Source organism: Colletotrichum lupini, chromosome 4 (genome assembly GCF_023278565.1).
Source record: "Colletotrichum lupini chromosome 4, complete sequence".
Classification (NCBI taxonomy): Eukaryota; Fungi; Ascomycota; class Sordariomycetes; order Glomerellales; family Glomerellaceae; genus Colletotrichum; species Colletotrichum lupini.
Window position 1 is genome coordinate 6,982,684 of NC_064677.1, and position 18,932 is coordinate 7,001,615.

Sequence of the window (18,932 nt, forward strand, 5' to 3'; positions counted from 1 at the left end):
CTTATTTATTAATATAAAGATCCTCTATTTTTTTATTAAAATATATTCTAATTTTATCTCGAGCTTATTAATATAGCTAACGAACTCGTTAACTTTTTTTCTTTAATTTTATAAGGTACTATTTAGTTATATATTCGCTACTATTCCTTAGCTAGCGGGATTAAATAAGTTATTTTATAAAAAAGTCTTTAGTTCCTTATATATAACTTAGTTTATTATAAACCCGGGGGTCCTTTAATAATTAAACATATAGTATATTTAAAAAGTCTTTACGTTATTACTTAAGTAACTAATTATAGATATTATTTTATTGTAGTTTATTTTTATTTATTAAGTTTATAAATTAAAATAATAATAATAATTAAAAAAGGAGCTTTATAAATCCCGTACTAATTTATTAATATATAATAAGTTAAGGAGGGATAGTAGTCTAAATATAAACGTTTTATTTATAGTACTTACTTAAATTAAAAAAGAACTAATAAATAGGGGCTTAAGTAATACGAACTCGTTATTTTATTATTACTTAAGCGGCGCTTTAAATACGGCTTTATTTATTAAACTATTCTTAATTTAGTAGTTTATATTTTTATTTATATTAAAACCAACGTCCGAGGCTATTATAACTAAAATTATAGTCTTTAATACGGGGGTTAAGCTATTTAAAAAGCTTTATAAGCGTTTTAAATTTACTTATTTTTTATATAAGCGCTTTTTATATATTATAATAAGGATTTCTTTTTCTAATTATTATTTTTATTCTTATAGTTTTACTAGCTTATTACTTATCGTTTAGTTTAGGTATTAATAAATAAAAGTAAGAGGTTCGCTATTTTATTTAAAATTCGTTAATATTTTTAATAATACAGTTTTTTTATATTATTACTATATTATTCGTTTTATTACGCTTCGTTTTTATATTATTTATTAAAAAAGAAGCGATTTTAAGGGGTTTAATAAAAAAAAGTTATTTTTTTATTATTATTATAATACTAATTACGCTCTCTTATTACGTCTTATTTTTATTAATATTTTAAGCTTTTAACTTAATTCCCTTTATAAATAAAGATTTTAAATTATTAATAAGTATATAATATAAAAAAAAAGCTTATAAAGATTAATTATTATTAAAGTTTAAAAAATAAATTATTAAAATCTACCCTTCTCTCGAGGTATATTATTAGCGCTCTATATATACCTAAGCTACTTTTTTATTACTTAGTCCCCCTTTTTATACCCCCTGAGCTATCCCTTAACTAACGAGGCCTGACCGGCGAGGCCTGATAATGTATACTCTTTCATAAGTGATAAATAATTCCTGATCTATGTTATAGGAGGGCCGAAGGAAGACATTCTCCAGGGGTCCACGAATCAGATCCTTGATTCATCGTTATTTCACAGTTCTCATCTACGTTCGTGAGACTTGAGTTGCCTATAGCTTTCAACCAAGCTGGCCCGAGAAACATAAGTAGCCATCTTTTGCCCTTGTTATATCTTTGTAGATGGTTCTGTCCCGTCATCTTCGCAGACAACCGTGCAGTTTGAGTCGAAGATTACCTCTCCTTCTTACCTTGAGATGACGAAGAGAAATTTTCGCAACGACTTACTCCGGCCGCTCCAACAAAGCCTCTGTTCCAGACTGTCTCCAATCGAACTACTCTCAAATTTCAGTTGGAACACTCGTCGAAAATTAACCTCAAAATATCGAAGCAATGATTGAGACCAGATGTATTACTAATTTCTGCCAGCCGGCGTAACCCGAAACGCAGTGAAGAGAAGGTGGGAAGTTCGGAGGTACTTGGTGGCGAAGATGGCAATCGAAAGTCGCAACTGGCCTGATAAGATTGTCACATAGTTTTACCTTAGTTGCCGACAATGTCAATGTAGCTAGGTGCTGTCTGACAATCCCATTTGTAATATGAGCGGGCCTGCTTGATAGGTCCAACAAGCACATTGCACCTCAAGCTCGTACTGAGCATGGTTTCAATGGAAGCTTTCAGCTCACAAAAATTCCTTTGCTGCTGCAAATTCTGATCAACAGCGAAGCAGCTGCAGTCTCAGAATCCACGGACTAACACGATAATTCAGAACCAATATTGTGCCGCCTTTACTCAGCACGAGCCGCCCCCGGGCTCCGGGGTCCGAGCACGGAGAGTGGGACGGACAGTTAGCGGGTATTGGCCCAACTGGAAGCCCGATTATGGTGACTAAAGCGCCTTGAACCCCCAATTAAATCGGCAAAAGACGTCAAGACCGAGAACGAACTTTTAGGCCTCGCAGAATGACGCAGCTGCATGCAATTAGTAATGTAGAACCTATACTGAATCCTGTAGGGAAGTAGAACGGCAAACTGAACCCGCTTACATGACGAGGTTCTGTTACAAGAGTGACTAGGCAGTATGTGCACGTCGACTATCCAATGGTCAAGCATGCTAGTCAGCAAAGTGACTTCAACGGCCTGATACCACGTTTTAATTCCGGTACAGCTCCGACTTCAATTATCATGGCATTTCTAATTGCAGGATAGTCGAAAATAGCTATGCCCTTCTCCGCTCGGTGATGCTCGGGCTCAAGAATATCCGAGGGATCAAGCAATTCGCAGCCTGCAGCAAATCAGTTTTGTCAACAGGATTTATATATATATATACATCGCCAAAGGCTTACTTCACCTCTCAGAATACACTTCTCACAACACTATAACCATCAAGCAGCATTCACCAGCGACTCTCTGGGTCAATTTGTGCCGATCAAACAGAATCAAGCTCCTCTAAAGCTCAAACTTCACCATGACCGAAACAGTTCTTGTCTTCGGTGCGACGGGTAACATTGGCGTAGCAGTCATTATCGGCGCTCTGCGCGCCAAGCGCCATGTCATCGCTGTTGTGCGCAGTCAAGCTAGTGCCGAGAAGATGTTCAAGTACGTCGGCAGTCGCGACAACATCACCGTGGTTGAGGCCGATCTTACTTCTGAGGACTCTCTCCGAGGAGTCGTCGACCAAGTTAGGGCTGGCAAACTCCCTGCCTTCCAGCATGTTTGGGCCTCGCGTACGTTCTACAAAACTTCACAAGATTCATTCCACGTAGGCTAAAATGACGTTCATGACAGCTGGTGGACTCTACTGGGAGACCCCAATTTTGGAGATTGACCCAGCGGCTCTCCGCGAGGTTCTCAATGTCAACTTCGAGTCGTACTTCTGTGAGAAAACTCCAAAAACCATTTACAAGATCCGAAGTTTGACTGAAGACTCCGATTGCTAATCATTCACCTAGATGCCTATCGCGTTACAGTCCCATACTTGCTTGAGCAAGGGTTTGTTGGCAGCACTTGGACCTTATGTACGGGTGCTCAGGGCGACTATGGTTTCCGCGCTGCTCCCGCAGTGACGCAGGGTGCACTGTTTAGCTTCGCCATCGCTGCGTCTCGGGAGAATGAGAAGAGGAACATCCGCTTTAACGAGGTTTACCTTGCCTACCGAGTTCAATTTGAAGTTGATGAGGAAACCAGAAAGGCTTGGGCTGGAGCTCACTTGACCACCTGTGACGAGTTTGCTCCGTTGTACCAGCAGCTTCTGGATAGAGAGGATATCAGGGGCAGCAGAGTCAAGGCCATTACTCCGAAGGATGTCCTGCAACTCTCCGTCGACAAAAGATACAAGGCCTGACCATGTAAGACAAAGGCTACAACTAGATTACAATGATGATAGGTTACGTGAGATATGCCTGAGAATCTCGATTTTCACATTCAGGGAAACCGAAGACTGAACTTTGCAGATTATGCATGACAGATAGAGCTCGATGATGGATTGAAACACTGACTGAATTGTGATGTACGCGAAGCATTTCTCGAGGCTTTCGTGTGAAACGTGAAGGATAAAATGCTCCAGATAAAATGATTGGCAAATTTGTGACTATTGCTGTGACTTCATATAGCTTCGCTGTAGCTGTATGCTCGTGAGTGCTTCCATAATTGATGGCCAAGGTAGGTGGCCGAGCGAATGACGCTTACTTGAGTACGACCTAACCGTGGGCCTAGTCCGAGCCCGGGCAGGACCCGACATTTCGGTTTCATAACTGGCACACAAGCCAACAATAACCGGAGTCTCAAAGAGATCACAAGACTTTAGTTATCAGTGCCCCACTATGTGACAGGTTCATCATCAAATCATACGCAGGCTGTTGAAGAGGTTCACTCTCCGCAAAACTGCCTTGACTAGATGGCCAATTGATGACATAACCGATGTGATCGAGTCTGACTCCAGCCGCAGAGCGAAACCCTCTAGCCCCTCGTCTTTTTGAAACACGGACGAAAGCGGCTGAGTGTGGCTTGGCTTCTCACACTCTCCATAACACTGCGATGTTGAGTCAGTCACGATAGCCGACGTACACATCGTCTGATCTTGGGATGGCAGTAAAGGCCAAGACAACGTTACTCAAAGTCTAATTTGCACGTCAAATGAACAAAAGAAGAATTCTGGGAGAGAAATACAAAAGATCCACAGGTTCGACCAGGCCTGCCTTGCGAAGGAGTGGTGACGGGTAAAGAAGCCAAGGCAATGTCCGTAGATGCAACGAAGAAGTTCAGACGAATCACGCTCTACATGGCACAATCCCAGACAAATTGGAAAGAACTTGCGGCTACTCAGCTGGCCGTGAGAGCCGTTCCGCCGTTCGCCACTGCGGTCTTGGGACGGGATGGCAAGGGAACCCGCGCATGAATCCCCATATTTAGCAGCAACCCACACCTCATGACACGCGCGCTCCTCGATTAAGTTGGTTAAACTTTTCGACAAAGCAGGTACTCCTTGTTCTAACAAAACTGGTTCTAACAATGACTGTAAAATAATGTTGATCTTCAATTTCCATTCATTTACTAGAAGCTGAAGCGCCTGAATAGATTGAGCAGATCCAGTCTAGCTTTGCGGCTCCTCCGGGCCATCTGACGAACGATAGTGACTATGAATCGGAAAGACCAGATACAAATACCAACGGGCGAATAACCGTAAGTTGGGAAGTTTTACTAGTTCTTTTTGAAGGCAACAATCGTTCGAAACCCACATTCGTTTAACACTATGTTACAGTCACTCACTCCTTTAACTCTAGTGAGTTCACTGCTCTTGGCCTCTGGCCAGGGCGCTTTGGGTCATGGCCTTTCCGACCATGCCAGGCGATCAATCGAGCAAACAATGCACATTTCCAGTAAGAGGGCTTTGGATGGTTTCTATGTCATCGATCAGCAGGCTGGAAGTGAATGGGGCTGCACCGAGGAAAAGATCGCCGCGTTGGAGGGTGCCGTCAGAGATACGCAAGCATTGGCCTTCATGGCTTCAACTGTACTTGCCGAAAAGGACTCCGAGTTTTCTGATGCTTACATATTTTGGTTTGGTGGTAAGTTTCGACTTCTATATCTAACAGTGCCTAGAGGATGGTCTGACAGTCGAATACAGAGGACAACACCAAGGCCGCTACTAAGAATTCCATCAAGACTCTCAACTACGATCCTGTTCAAGATTTCCTCAAAGCCCCTGGTACACGCAACCGCGTCGATGATATGAGAATAGACAACCTCAGCCCTACCGGGCTTACGTACATGTGTGCTGCCGCAGATGATAGTATGTGCGCCGGTGGAATGGCTGCAGCCAGCGCACATACCCATTCAAATCAATCAAACAAATAAGTCAAACAAACAGTCAAATATAGGAATTTCAGTAAGTTAAACAATCAAATATTCCAGCCCGTATATTTAGTATATTTGATCAAATCTAGAATCTAAGGGTGGGCCCGAATATACTAATAATATACTAAGAAAATACGGTAAAAAAAGGGGCCGCCCGGACCCGGATTCGAACACCGGACCTCCGGAATTAAAGTGGACCCGCTTAAAAAAGTTCCCCGCCTCCGGCGCTGAATCCACTACACTATTTATACCTCTAAACAGGCTATAGAAAATTTAATTAAAATAATTAAATATTTTTCAAATAAGTTAGTTAATTAAATATGGCGCGAGAAATTAGCTAAATAATTAAATATAAATCTTATATTTGATTTGTTTGTATAGGTATAAGCGCTGGTTGCAGCAGCCTATTAGCACGGAGCCGAAGGGTTATGAGGCCACTCTATTGTGTTATATAACCGGTTCTTCGGGGCTAACTTATAATAAGATATGTTGCGGACTTGGAAAGATACGCGGAGACTTAGCGCATCTTCCGGCTTTTAGTTATTGCACGAAGTCCAGTACTTAGGAGCTATCGTTAGTAATGGTCGACGATGCGTCGATGTCCCTGATCCTAATGAAACTAATGGCAGCGGCTGCTACGACGCTAACTAGTAAGTATCGATTATTATACGATATCTAGATATTCTTACTATTAAGAGCTTTGTTAATAAACCCAAAGCTGTTCGAGACTCAAAGGCGCCGATAAGATTAGAAACGCCCAAAATATGGCCTTTATTAGTATCCCTATTATAAAGTAATTAGTTCGAACCGTAGTTAACAAAGAGATTAATTAAACTATATAAATATTTATATAATAAGTATAAAAAGGAGGTTCTAACTATAGGTTAAACTAGCTATAATAATCCTAAATAAGGCCCCTAATTAGCCCTTATATATTTAGTTATATACCGCAATCGAATTAAATTTCTAATTTAATACTAACTTTCTCTTTTTTTTATTAATTTACTTATTATAATTAGAAGTATAATTTAACCTTAGGTCCGTTTATTAAGTCGTCTCTTTTTACCCCTTTTTTCTATTCTTTTTATATAACCTATCTTTCTATTTATATATTACCTTTTTTACTACTTACGAATTACTCTAACCCCTTATTAAGTACTACTTTAATAAAGACGTCGGCGAGGTTATTATTATTATTAATCTAACGGATTTCGAGTATTTTACGCTTTTTATATAATTACTTAAGGGCTATAATATTAATTATAAACTTCTTTTCCTTCGTCGTCCCTAATTTAACGAAGTATTTATATAATAAATAAGAATTTATATAAATAACCGTTAAAATTAGTAAAAGGCTAAGTTAATTAGTAATTTTTTTTTGCGTCGTTAAAATTGTATAAAAGAAATTAACGCCGTTAACTATATTATAAACCTCTAATACTAATATATTCCTTATTATTTACTTACTTTTAATTAATAAGTACTAAATTATATTATTATATATAATAAATTCGCTCTCGCTTATACTCTTATTAATTAAGATAATAATATACCCTAATTATAAAATAAAATCGTTATTATTTATAAATAACTTATTAATAAAGACGTAGAGCTTATTAATTATAAAGTTAATTAAGTAATAAACGAGGCCTCGATCGAAATTTATTTATTACTATTTAAGTTACTTATTAAGTACTTTAATATCTCGTTTAGTTAGATTTATAGCTTATGCTACCCTAATATAATTAAAAGTTATTTTAAGCTAATATATATTTATAATATATACCCCTTACGCAAGCTTAGCTTTATATTACTTTTTAATATTAATTACGTTTAGATTAATAAAGTTAATCTTCTCGCCCTACCCCTTTTATTAAAAAACGATAGTTTTCTTTTTAATAATAAAAATCCTATTATTAAATACTAAAGGGGTATTTATTATAAGGACCTTTTTTAGCTTTATTACGACCCCCGCTTTTTAAAACTCCTTATTCTCTTTTTTTATAAAATTAATATTAAATAGGCCTAATATATCGTCGGTTTATATTCTAACGATCCTAAATTAATTACCTTTATACTTAGAAACTAATAGGCACGGGTTGTACGTAAATATAATTATTAATAATTAATTAATATAAAAATCGTAATCACCCCGATAGAGCAATCCGCCGGGGCCGTACTATGTATTACGTATTGGGGAAAACTGGGTATAATGCGCTCTATACCTAATTACTAACTAAAATAGTTAACTAACTCGACTATTATCTTCTTTTTATTAATAGCTCTTAACCTTCTACCGCTTCTAACTACTTATAGGGCAAGCTTTACTTACTTTAATATCCATAGGACCTCTTAATATTAGCTTACGTAAGTAGCTAAGTCTAATATAATCTATTTTTTTATATAAGTATTATTATTACTTAGGGGGTCCCGTAAGAGCTATTTAAAACGCTAGCTTATTATTTTAACTTTATATACTTCTAACCCGTTTATTATAATTATTATAACTAAGCTAGTATTAATATACTAAATTTTAATATCTATATTAATCCGGCTATTTACGGCGTTTGCATTATTACTTAGTTAAATTCTATATTATTAAAAAGTACTTTACTAATCCTCAGGCATACTTATATTAGTTATAATAGCTATAGCGTCGAGCTAGTCGAGGGCGCCTAGCCCGAGAGGGGTAGACTTATTAACGGGTATTTTTAATAAAGTAGTAGTTTATATATTAATAGGTTTATTTAATAAATTTATTTAGTAGATTTATTTAGTAAATTTGTTTAGTAGATTTATTTAGTAGATTTATTTAGTAAATTTGTTTAGTTTAAATAGAGAGTAGCTTAAGGTAATATTAGAAGCGATAAAAATAAAAAGAATCTTTACGAGCTCTAAAAAGTAATAAATATTAGCCTATTTAGACCTTTTTTTTAAAAACCTCTACGTTATTATTAAAATTTAGAACCTTTATGGTTAAGGGCCGCCTTTAACTATTATAGCTAATTATTATAGCTAACTATTACGGCCGACCTCTATTATTAACCTTTTTAACTAGTATTACTATAGGGTAGCTTACTTATCCCGAATTAAATAGCGGTTTTCGTATTAAAATTACTACATTACGTTAAGCGCGTACTTAGGATATATTACGTATATTATATAATTAAAAAGTATATTATATTATATAATTTCTTTTAAAAGCGTAATCCCGTTAAGGTCGATCTTTTATACTTATAAAGCTAGAAAAAAACCACTATATAAAAATCGTAATATATAGCTTATTAATAAGTACCCGAGTCTATAAGCCTATATAGTAGCTTAAGTACTTTAATAATCGTACTTTTTAAGTACTTACTTACTATTTCCTTCGGTAAATAGGCTAGGACTTTCTTTATAAGCCCTATAGCTAATTAGGTATAGGCCTAGGTAATATTACGGCTCTAAATCTCGTATCCCTTTTTCTATAATAATATTATTAGTACTATTATTAACTATTAGCTATAGCGCTATATAATAAGTAATTATATAAATAGCGTCGCATTTTTAACGTCACCGTACCTTTATATTATATACCTAGACTTCTTATATAGTTAGAGTATTCTTTTCTTTTTAATTTTACGAACTATTTATAATTTAAATATATAGAGGTTTATATACTTCTCTAAGTTATAAAAGATAAATTAATAAACCCCTCGATTATAAAGAGTATTTACTTTAATAAGATCTAATCCCTTAAACGGCTTTTTAATAGTTCTAATTACGCCTTTTTTACGTAGTTTAATTACTAAGTCGGAACACCCCTATTCGGCTACCCCCCCCATTCGGCCACCCTATTAAAAGCATATCTAGGCACATTGTTACTAACTATAGTTAATTAATTAACTACTTTCTATTACTACTATAATATAGCTACTACCCTTACTAACTAATTCGACCCCTATAAGTTAACTAAGACTAACTAAACGATTATTAGCGTCTTCCTAAGCCCTCTATATATCCTTAATATTAACGAACTTAGTATTTAAGTTTATTTAAATACTCTTCTTTTTTTTTAAGAGCTATGTACTTAACTCTAGCTTCTAAAACTCGAACTTATTATTAAAATAAGGCTAATTAAAAAGACTTCTTACTAAAGGCTTTTTTAATTTTATAAAAAAGTAGGTATTAAGTATTATAATTAGGCCTAAGTTTTATAAATAGCCTTAACTACTTATAGAAATTACTAGCTTTCTTAGGAGTTAACTAGTTAATAATAAACGCTATAAAGGTCTAGTTAACGACTTTAATAATATTAATAATTATTTACTTAGCTTTAGTAATATTATTTAATAATATAGCTAGGCTAAACGATACTATAAGATTATTAAGAAGTATAGCTATATTAAGTAGTTATAAACTAGTTACTCTTTAATTACTTCTATATTATCCCTTATTAAACTAAATAAACGAGCTATAATATAATAAGTTAAGAAGTACCGCTTTTTAATAATAATAAAATTATTTACTATATTTTCCTTACTAAGCTCCTTTTTATAATAGGTTTTAATAAGATTAAAAATAGTTATATTTAACGGCTAAAAAATATAAGAAATATATAATAATAAGAATAATAAGTAGACGTTATTAATATAGTACTCCTATATAAATTCTATTATTATATAACTCTTATACCTATTTAAAATTAATAGTCGAGGCTCTAAGTATAAGTTAGGTCCCTTAGTTAAGGAGAGCTTAGTTTATAATAAAAAGACTATTTTTAACTATATAAGGGCAGTCTAGTCTATAGTCTACTTATTATTTATTATTATAAACTCCTAACTATTAAGATCCTTAAGCTTAAGGGGGAACTATTACTATTAAACCGACTTTCTTTTATAAATTAGTAATAATTTAATAGCTATATTATTAATAAAAATATACTTAATAATAAAAATCTAAGAACGCAATCTAGGCTCTTTTGTTTATACTACGTTAGCCTTAGCTATGCTTAAAACTAGCTTATTAAATCCCTTACCCTTAAAAATACTAATCTTATTTATATTATATTTATTAGCCTATTTAATATCCTTAATCTTTAGTATATTAAGTAATTAGAACTAGGGCCTAATTACTTTAGTAATTACTCTATTAATATACTTTAAATTCATAAAACGACTTTTTTAGACTTTAATAAATAAGTTCCTTTTTAAAAAAGTATCTATTTATTTCTTTTTAAGAAGATAATTATCCCCCTAGGCTTATAGAACTCGCTTAGCGAATTCCTTAACTCATTTATAAATTAGTATAACTCTTAAAATATACTAAATACGAACCTATTTAGCTAGCCTATTTTCTTATTAAGGGGGAAGTTTTTATTAATTTATAAAAACGATTACCCTAGCTTATTAACCTCGTTAATAATTCCGAAGTAAAGTCCTTAAAACTCCGAACTTAATCGAGGCCTTTTTAATTAAAGTACTACTTCTAATTACCTCGAGCGCTTAAATAACTTTATTTTTAATATATAATACTATAATATAATAAACAATATATATATTAAAAAAGAATATATTTAGATAATAATTATAATTATTATAGTTATTTATAGATTGAGGGTAGGATTTTAATTAGGGTAGCTAGGAGGGATTTTTAGGGTGGCCGAATGGGGGGGGTAGCCGAATAGGGGTATTTTAACTTAGTTCGAAATCGGCTTTCTCTTTTATTATATAAAAAGTATTAATTACCTCGTTATTAATAATAAATTACTACGTTAAGGCTTATTATTATATCCTTCCGCAACGTCTTATTAATAATATTAGTACTTTTTTAATAATTTCCTTTTCCTCGTTATTTATTAATATTACTACGACGATTTTATTAAGGATAATTTTCTATACCTCTATTATAAGTTATGTAGTTTTTCCTAGCTCTTCTTGTTTTTATAAATTAGAAATTACTTTACTAAGATCTATATAATATAGTCTAATTACTATAATTAATACTTTAAGGGGCTAGTTACGATCCTTTATAACTATATAAGATTACTTATTAATAAAAATTAAATTATATAGCCTAGCTTATTGATAAATAATTTCGTACTATACTTATACGTCCGAATTTAATAATATACTTAAATTACCCCCTATATCGGGCCTATTATATATAGTAATTACCTCGTTAACTTACTTTTTTATACTTATTTCGTATAGTACCCGTATTATTTTTTTAACTACTTAGGCTCGTTAGTTTATATTTAGTAACGGTAGCGAGGCTAAGGTCGTTTTTAAATATATTCTAAATACTAATAGTATTAATATAAGCCCGTTAGGCCCTATAGTATTATTATAATATTTAAGTACTATTTAGAGGTATTTGTTATTAGTAAAATCGGGATTTTTCTTTTTAATAATTCTAAACGCCCTTTTTAATTACTAGTATACCCTTTTTACCTTTTTAATATTATAATACGCTTTAACGGGTATAACTTTTAGCTATATACTATAAGCTATTATATTTTCCCTAAATTTTACTAATTTAAAACTAGTACTAGCGTCGGTTTTAATACTATTTAACGGTTCTTAGTATATATTAATCTATCCCTTTTATAAAGCTATTTATACTATTTTTATTTATAAATCCTAAAAGAATTGCCCTACTTAAAAAAATATAGCTATATTAATTATATATAAAACTAGCTAACTATTTAAATAGAAAATATTAATAACGATTTCCTAATTAAAGTTAAGCTTATTATATAATTTAAATTTAAATCTGCGTAGGCTCTGCGTATTTATTTAGTATTAGTAATATACTTTTATTAACTACTCTAGCGCCCCTATTTTAATATTAATATTATTTAATTATTTTAAAAAGTTATATAGTCTCGTAACCGACGGGTACTTAAATCTTTAGTATAATTATCTAAGCTTACTTTCCGTTAAGTAATTAATTAACTTCGTATTATTAATAAGCCTTATAAACGTATACCCCTATTATTATTTAACTATTTTAAAATACTTATTACTAAAGATTCTATTCCTCGTGTTATTAAATATAATACCTAGTTAATCTATATTTTTTAAATATAAAAAGAATAGGGTATTAATAAGTAAAATATAAAAAGTTATTATTCTAAAATACGTCTCTATTTCTACCGTACTTAGGGCGACGATTTCCTTACCTAGGCCGAAGCTAATCTTTATAATACCCGCTATTAATATATTAAATATTACTAGTACGATCTTTTATAGCGCTTAGAATTACCCTTTTCTTTTTAATTATTATAATACCTTAGTATTTAAGATAATCCTATAAAAATTATTTAGGCCGTACTTTTTATTTATATAAAATACTTATACGAGCTTATTATTTAAAGGATTTAAATAATATAAAAAGAACCCCTCTAACTACCCCTAAATTTACTTAGTACTATATTCTTTTTTTTTAAATATTAAAAAGAATAGCGTCTTTTTTTTTAAATATTAAGAGAATAGGCTTTTATTTTATTAAATTTGCCCTTTTAACTACTTTTATATCCGTTATTTAAGGGACCTTTTTTTATTATTTATAAATAAAAGCTTATTTATTAAGAGCTTTTATTACCCTCTATTTATTTAGCTTTATATATCCTCTAGAGGCTAACGGAGTAAAAAAAGAATAATTAATATTATTAATTTCGTTATAATCTAATTCCTTAGTATAGAGGGCGAGATTTCTTTTATTTTCCGAATTTCTTATAGGGGGTAGATATTTTAAGCCGCTATTTTAGCTACTATTACTAAGTTCTATACCCCTAAATTTACCCTTATATATAATAAGGAATTAATTAAACTAACGAGGGCTTATTTTATTATTTATTACCCTTAACTTTTTATACTATTCGTGCGATTTTATACGCTCTTCCTTAGAATAGTTACTTAATTAATATCTATTCTTTTTATAAATATAATATTACTTTTTCCGCTACCCTATTTATAAATTAAATCTCTATTTATTTAATAAATCTAGACCTCTTTACTAACGATTACCGTATTTAGCCTCTTTTCTTTTTTTATTATATATTTAATTAACTTAATATTATTAATAAAGGCCGTTATATATTTAAAAATAGGTTTAGTATAGTATTCTTATTTTAATATTAAAGCTAGATCTTAGCCTCGAGTAGAGCGTCTCGTAGTTTTTAGATACTTAGTATAAAGCTATTTTTATTTTTAATACGTACTAAATTATAATATAAAAATATTTAATTTCTTACTCATTAATTCTTTTATTTAGTTAGGTTTTTGCTAGCTTATTAATTTAATTAATAAGCTTTTTAAGGATTTTTATTCGTAATTTACTTTTTATTATCCTAGTTATAAATATAAAGAAATTACTTATAATTTAAATAAGAGCTTTAAGTTCTTATTATAAATCTTAAAACGGCTTCGGATTATATTAATAATATTAAAGAAGTCGTTTTAATTAAAATTACGTACTACTTCATAATAATAATTAAAAACTTTATTTATAAGGACGATATTAATTACTAAATAGTATTAATATTCCTTAATCCCGACCTTTTTATAATAATTATAAAATATCGTTAGGGTTTCTTATAAGACCTTATACTTCCCCCTAGAGTATAATTTCCTACCTTAAAAAGATCTTTTTAAGGTTTATAAATTACCTCGTATTTACCGCTATATTTTTAATATTTATATACAATCCCTGCGTCGCTACGTATTATTAATAGCTTTAAGTTATTTATTTCTTTTTATATTAACTAATTAGTACTAAATTTCGTATTAATAACGGTAACGAGCTAAAAATTAAAATAAATAGAATTATTAATTATCGTACTTTTAATACTATATTTTATTTTTATATATCCTTTTATATTAATAAATTATTATTAGTAATTATAAAAAAGAAATCTATATTATTTACCCTTTTTTTAAATTTATTAAAGCGATTATATACCCTATTAACTTATACTTAGTTCTATAATACGAATTCCTCTTCTATAATTATTATTATTAGGATTTTATATAGTTTTTATAACTATAACTATATTAATAATACTCCTCGTCTATAAAGGAATTTATTAACTATTTTTACGATTCTTAGGCTTATACTTACGAACTATTTATTTAGTTAATAACTAAGGTTATTTACAATTTTATAAAATAGGGGTTACCCTTATAGCCCCTTTTTTTTATAAACCTTAGTTAAATAGAATAATACTACGTTAATTTACTTACCGTTAAGCTAATTTATAATTTTATATATTTACGTCCCTTAATAATCCGGGTTAATATTTACTTATTTATAAGGGATTAGGATCTTATTTAAAATCGGGTTCTTCCCTCTTCTCTTTTACCCTAACTTATTAAGGGTCGTACTCTAGCTCGTACCTATATTAATAATTATTAGCGTATTTAATTTTAATAAAGATATATTTAATCTACGCGCTAGCTATAATAAATCCGTACTTTTACTACTTAACGAATTTATTAAAGTTTAAAAAGTTCTTATTTCTTTTTACTATCTTACTATTACTCTCGTTTTTACTATTTTTAATAATTATTATTACTTTTTTAAATTACTAGTTATTATACTTATTAAGATCTTTTTTTTTATTTAATATGAAAAAGTCGGTTTTAATAGTTCCTTTTCTTAACAATAGTAATAAACGTTTATATTATTATAAAAAGATATAATAATTAATCTTAGGATCTTTATTAATAATTAATCTTTTATTATTTTATATATTTTTAGCTTTTTAAGCCTTATACTCTCCGTAATTTCTAAATAGCTTCTTTTTTTAACTTACTTTTTTTTAAAATAGTATTTTATAAAAATAGTTAAAAATAGATATTAAGTAGTTCGTAAAAGAGCCGTATGGGCCATTAAGTATACTTAGTAAAGTTAAGCCCTCTTTTTTATAAAATTATAAACGTTGAAAACTTATTAAATATACTCCTTTTATTACTTATATTTAATAAGGCTAAAATACTTTAAAGATCTTTTTTTTTTTTTTTTTATACCCTATTTTATATTTTTTAAGTAGTCTTTTTCGTAACTTAATTACGGTTAGGTAATTATTACTTATTAATAATCCTTTTTATTACTTAGTTAATATTTTAAAATTAATAATTTTGCGTCGGGAGCTAGTATAAAAAGAAGCCTTTTAGTAATACTCTAGGGGATTTCTTTTTCCCTTAAATCCTCGTTCTTTTAGCTTTTTTTTAAGCTAATAATAATTATAATAAGAGGTCGTAAGACTACTTTAGGGTAGCCGCCTTTTTTTTTAATTAATTTTTAAAATTTATAATATTCTTAACTTAATATTATTAAGACTTTTAAATCCCCTCTTTTTTTAATAAACCGTCCCTTATATTATATTCTTAAGTAATACTTAGGGGGTAGTTAAAAAGGCTATAAAGAGATTATTAAAATTATAGGTTTTAAAGTCGTATTTATAAAATCTTCGTAATATTAAACCTTTTTATATATTATAAATCTCTTAGCTTTATAACTCTTATATAAGTTTTTATTACGCTTATTAAGAATATTTATATTTAGAGATCCCTTTTTTTAATTACGTAGTACTTTTTTATATTATATTAACGAGCTCGTTTATTATACTAATTAATTTAATAAGTAGTTACTTCGTAAGTATTTTCTTTTACTAATTTAACTAGTTAATTTCTAATTATAAGCTGGCTATAAAAAAGTTATTTAACAAAAAAGCTATTTAAAGCGACGATAAAAGACTAGTTATTTAAATAGTTTTATTAATTAACGTAGTTTAATATAATAAACGTCGACTTTTCGTAAGTAATAAAGGGCTATAATTGCTTAATTCCGTATAATATTTAAGGATCGCCCCTTTTTTATTTATTTTTATTTATTTTTATAAAGTTAATTAATATAAATCTCTTATCTTATATAATATTAAAAAGTCGTCTCTTTTACGTAACGAGATATTTTATTAATTTATAATAATAGAATTTAATTACTAATTAGTATTAATATTCTTATTATAAAGTAGTTAGTTCGAACCGTAGTTAATGAAGAGATTAATTAAACTATATAAATATTTACGTAATAAATATAAAAAGGAGGTTCTAACCGTAGGTTAGGCTAGCTACGACAATCCTAAATAGGGCCCCTAATTGGCCCCTGCGCATTCGGCTGTATGCCGCGGTCGAATTGGACTTCCAATCCGACAGCCTTCTTTGCATTGGAGGTCATGGCAGATCCCCAGAGCGGTGCAGCACCTGGGCAGTCATGTACCATTATGAAAAGAGATACGGGTAGCGTCTTGCTCGGAGGACCCGAAGATCTTATGGCGAGAGCAGACTACAGTCTAGATGCCAAGTATGAGGCGATGCTTCGTAGACAGGCTAAGGCATCGTCGACCTGGATCACGACACACCGAAACGGCACAAGCTCTCGAGTCCCGACGTCTCATTCGAGCAAAGTACCGGTGTTATCTTCAGAACGACCTACTAGATCGGCGTCGGCCTCACGCTCAAAGCCACCGGTGCCTCCTGCATCTTCGGGACCCCGATCCAGCAATCCAGCGCGGCCATCGTCGTCAGGACCTCGAGCCAGCAACCCGGTGCGGCCATCATCTTCGGCACCTCAGCCCAGCAAACCAGCACCACCGCCGTCCTCAGGGCCTCGATCTGGCTCCCAGGGACCTATCTTCACCACCAGGCCACCTATCCCAGCGAGCTCCTTTTCGGGTGCTTCATTCTCATACTCCTACTCCACAGCCCCGCCAACCACTGAGGAAGGTGGAGTTCCCATTATTCCCATTGTTCCAATTCCCATTCCCATCGCACCTGTTGCGCCAGTTCCTCCGATTGTGCCTCCGGTTGGTGGCGGTGGTGGCGGAAATGGCGGTGATAATGGTAACAACGGCGAAAACTCTAAGCCTGCAGAGTCAAATCCTCCAAAGACCTCAGAGCCTTCATCCCCGCCTACCTCTTTGCCACCTACGTCTTCATCAAAACCCTCGCCTACCTCGTCAACACCAGTCACCCGGTGTTCTTCTAGACCGCCGCTGTCAGTACCCACAGGAGGTGATGCATCACCAGACAGAGACGGGTTCCCTCAGGCAGTCTACGACGGTCTTGCCGCGGAAGCTCGTAGCACGAGCAGAGCGAGCAGTTCTAGCTCTACCTCCTCGCCACTCATGGTCATCACTGACGTGCCCGAGCCTGAGTCGACAGTTGAGGTAGTGCCGACTGCTACCCCTACTGTTGCTCCTGTCAACCCAGTTGCTTGCTATAACTTTGACATTAATGCCTATGGATACTGTTGTCCGGGCCCGGGTAACCCATGTGAGAAGGATATTGGAAAGTGCTACTTCAACGGAGAGGGCGTCTCTGGGGGTGCAAGTGGGATTGTACCAGACGGAGCCCGGTGCCCACCACCTCCTGGTGCTGAATATTGCAGAGGTCCCTGCGAAGAGTAGTTTCTCCAAGACAAGCGCCAGTAGCCATAGACTGTTGGGCGCGGTCTATGTGGAAGTCTCCCTCAGTCCACCTCTGACGTCGAACTGAACCCTAATTTTGCGCACCAATCGTTCTTTCAATTGTTTTGTTTTTATGTCGGTCATGCCCGAATATTCAGTCTTGACTTTCAGGTCTCCGTTGATCTAATATAACTAGTCTGTTGAATACCCCGCTATATAAAGGAGAGACTTGGTTCCAGGTACAAATGTGTGGCGTACGTCTTGGGAGTTACACATCGACTCGCTATCTTCCTTCCCGCATCTAGTTTTTAGTCTGTAGGTAGTGATCAATTGATGAAGTAGCTGTTGTGTTCTCGATGTTAACGATCAAGGATAATCTCAATAGGCACACGATCCTAAAGTCAATGTGATACAATGTCGGATCGAGAGGCTTCCTGCTTCCACAATAAAAACCACAGTGTCTTTATTATGTCAACTCGACTATCATCATCATTTAAGTCTCTTGGTAAATACATCAATCAAAGAGGCCAGTTCTCAGTGGGCCACATTATGCGTATCTCTTACGGAGGCGGCGTTAGCCTCTCTTCCATTCTGTTATTCGTCCTACTTCTTGTGGAATGGACCTAACAGGCTTCCCATGAGTGCTTTCTTGCTTTCAGAATTGATAGTATCATGGGAAAGCATCCGCTAATCCTTGAGCTAGAGGCATTATGCAAACAGTCATGTGGAAGTATAGAAGGCTTGAGTTGAAGTACGATAATCGGCTTGGGTAGTTAGAATGGAACGGGCCGTTGAGTGCGCCACATG

The 18,932-nt window shown here is 32.7% G+C and overlaps 4 protein-coding genes across 4 annotated transcripts; 3 read left to right on the forward strand and 1 right to left on the reverse strand.

Annotated features, from left to right (window-relative positions):
- Positions 1 to 2,786: 2,786 nt before the first annotated feature.
- CLUP02_09170 (uncharacterized protein) lies at positions 2,787 to 3,662 on the forward strand (the record flags this gene model as incomplete). The annotated part of the gene is made up of 3 exons (XM_049288149.1): positions 2,787 to 3,045; positions 3,107 to 3,196; positions 3,271 to 3,662. The coding sequence occupies 3 exons, from the start codon at positions 2,787 to 2,789 to the stop codon at positions 3,660 to 3,662; spliced, it is 741 nt and encodes a 246-aa protein (XP_049145293.1).
- A 1,407-nt stretch (positions 3,663 to 5,069) lies between these two features.
- Positions 5,070 to 5,865, forward strand: CLUP02_09171 (uncharacterized protein; the record flags this gene model as incomplete). Its single annotated transcript, XM_049288150.1, has 3 exons — positions 5,070 to 5,385; positions 5,445 to 5,609; positions 5,822 to 5,865. The coding sequence occupies 3 exons, from the start codon at positions 5,070 to 5,072 to the stop codon at positions 5,863 to 5,865; spliced, it is 525 nt and encodes a 174-aa protein (XP_049145294.1).
- Positions 5,866 to 12,720: 6,855 nt separating this feature from the next.
- CLUP02_09172 (uncharacterized protein) lies at positions 12,721 to 12,879 on the reverse strand (the record flags this gene model as incomplete). The annotated part of the gene is made up of 1 exon (XM_049288151.1): positions 12,721 to 12,879. A coding segment is annotated over one exon (159 nt), but the record flags the coding sequence as incomplete, so codon positions are not given.
- A 3,959-nt stretch (positions 12,880 to 16,838) lies between these two features.
- CLUP02_09173 (uncharacterized protein) lies at positions 16,839 to 18,125 on the forward strand (the record flags this gene model as incomplete). The annotated part of the gene is made up of 1 exon (XM_049288152.1): positions 16,839 to 18,125. One exon carries the CDS (start codon positions 16,839 to 16,841, stop codon positions 18,123 to 18,125), a length of 1,287 nt encoding a protein of 428 aa, XP_049145296.1.
- Between the last annotated feature and the right edge of the window lie 807 nt (positions 18,126 to 18,932).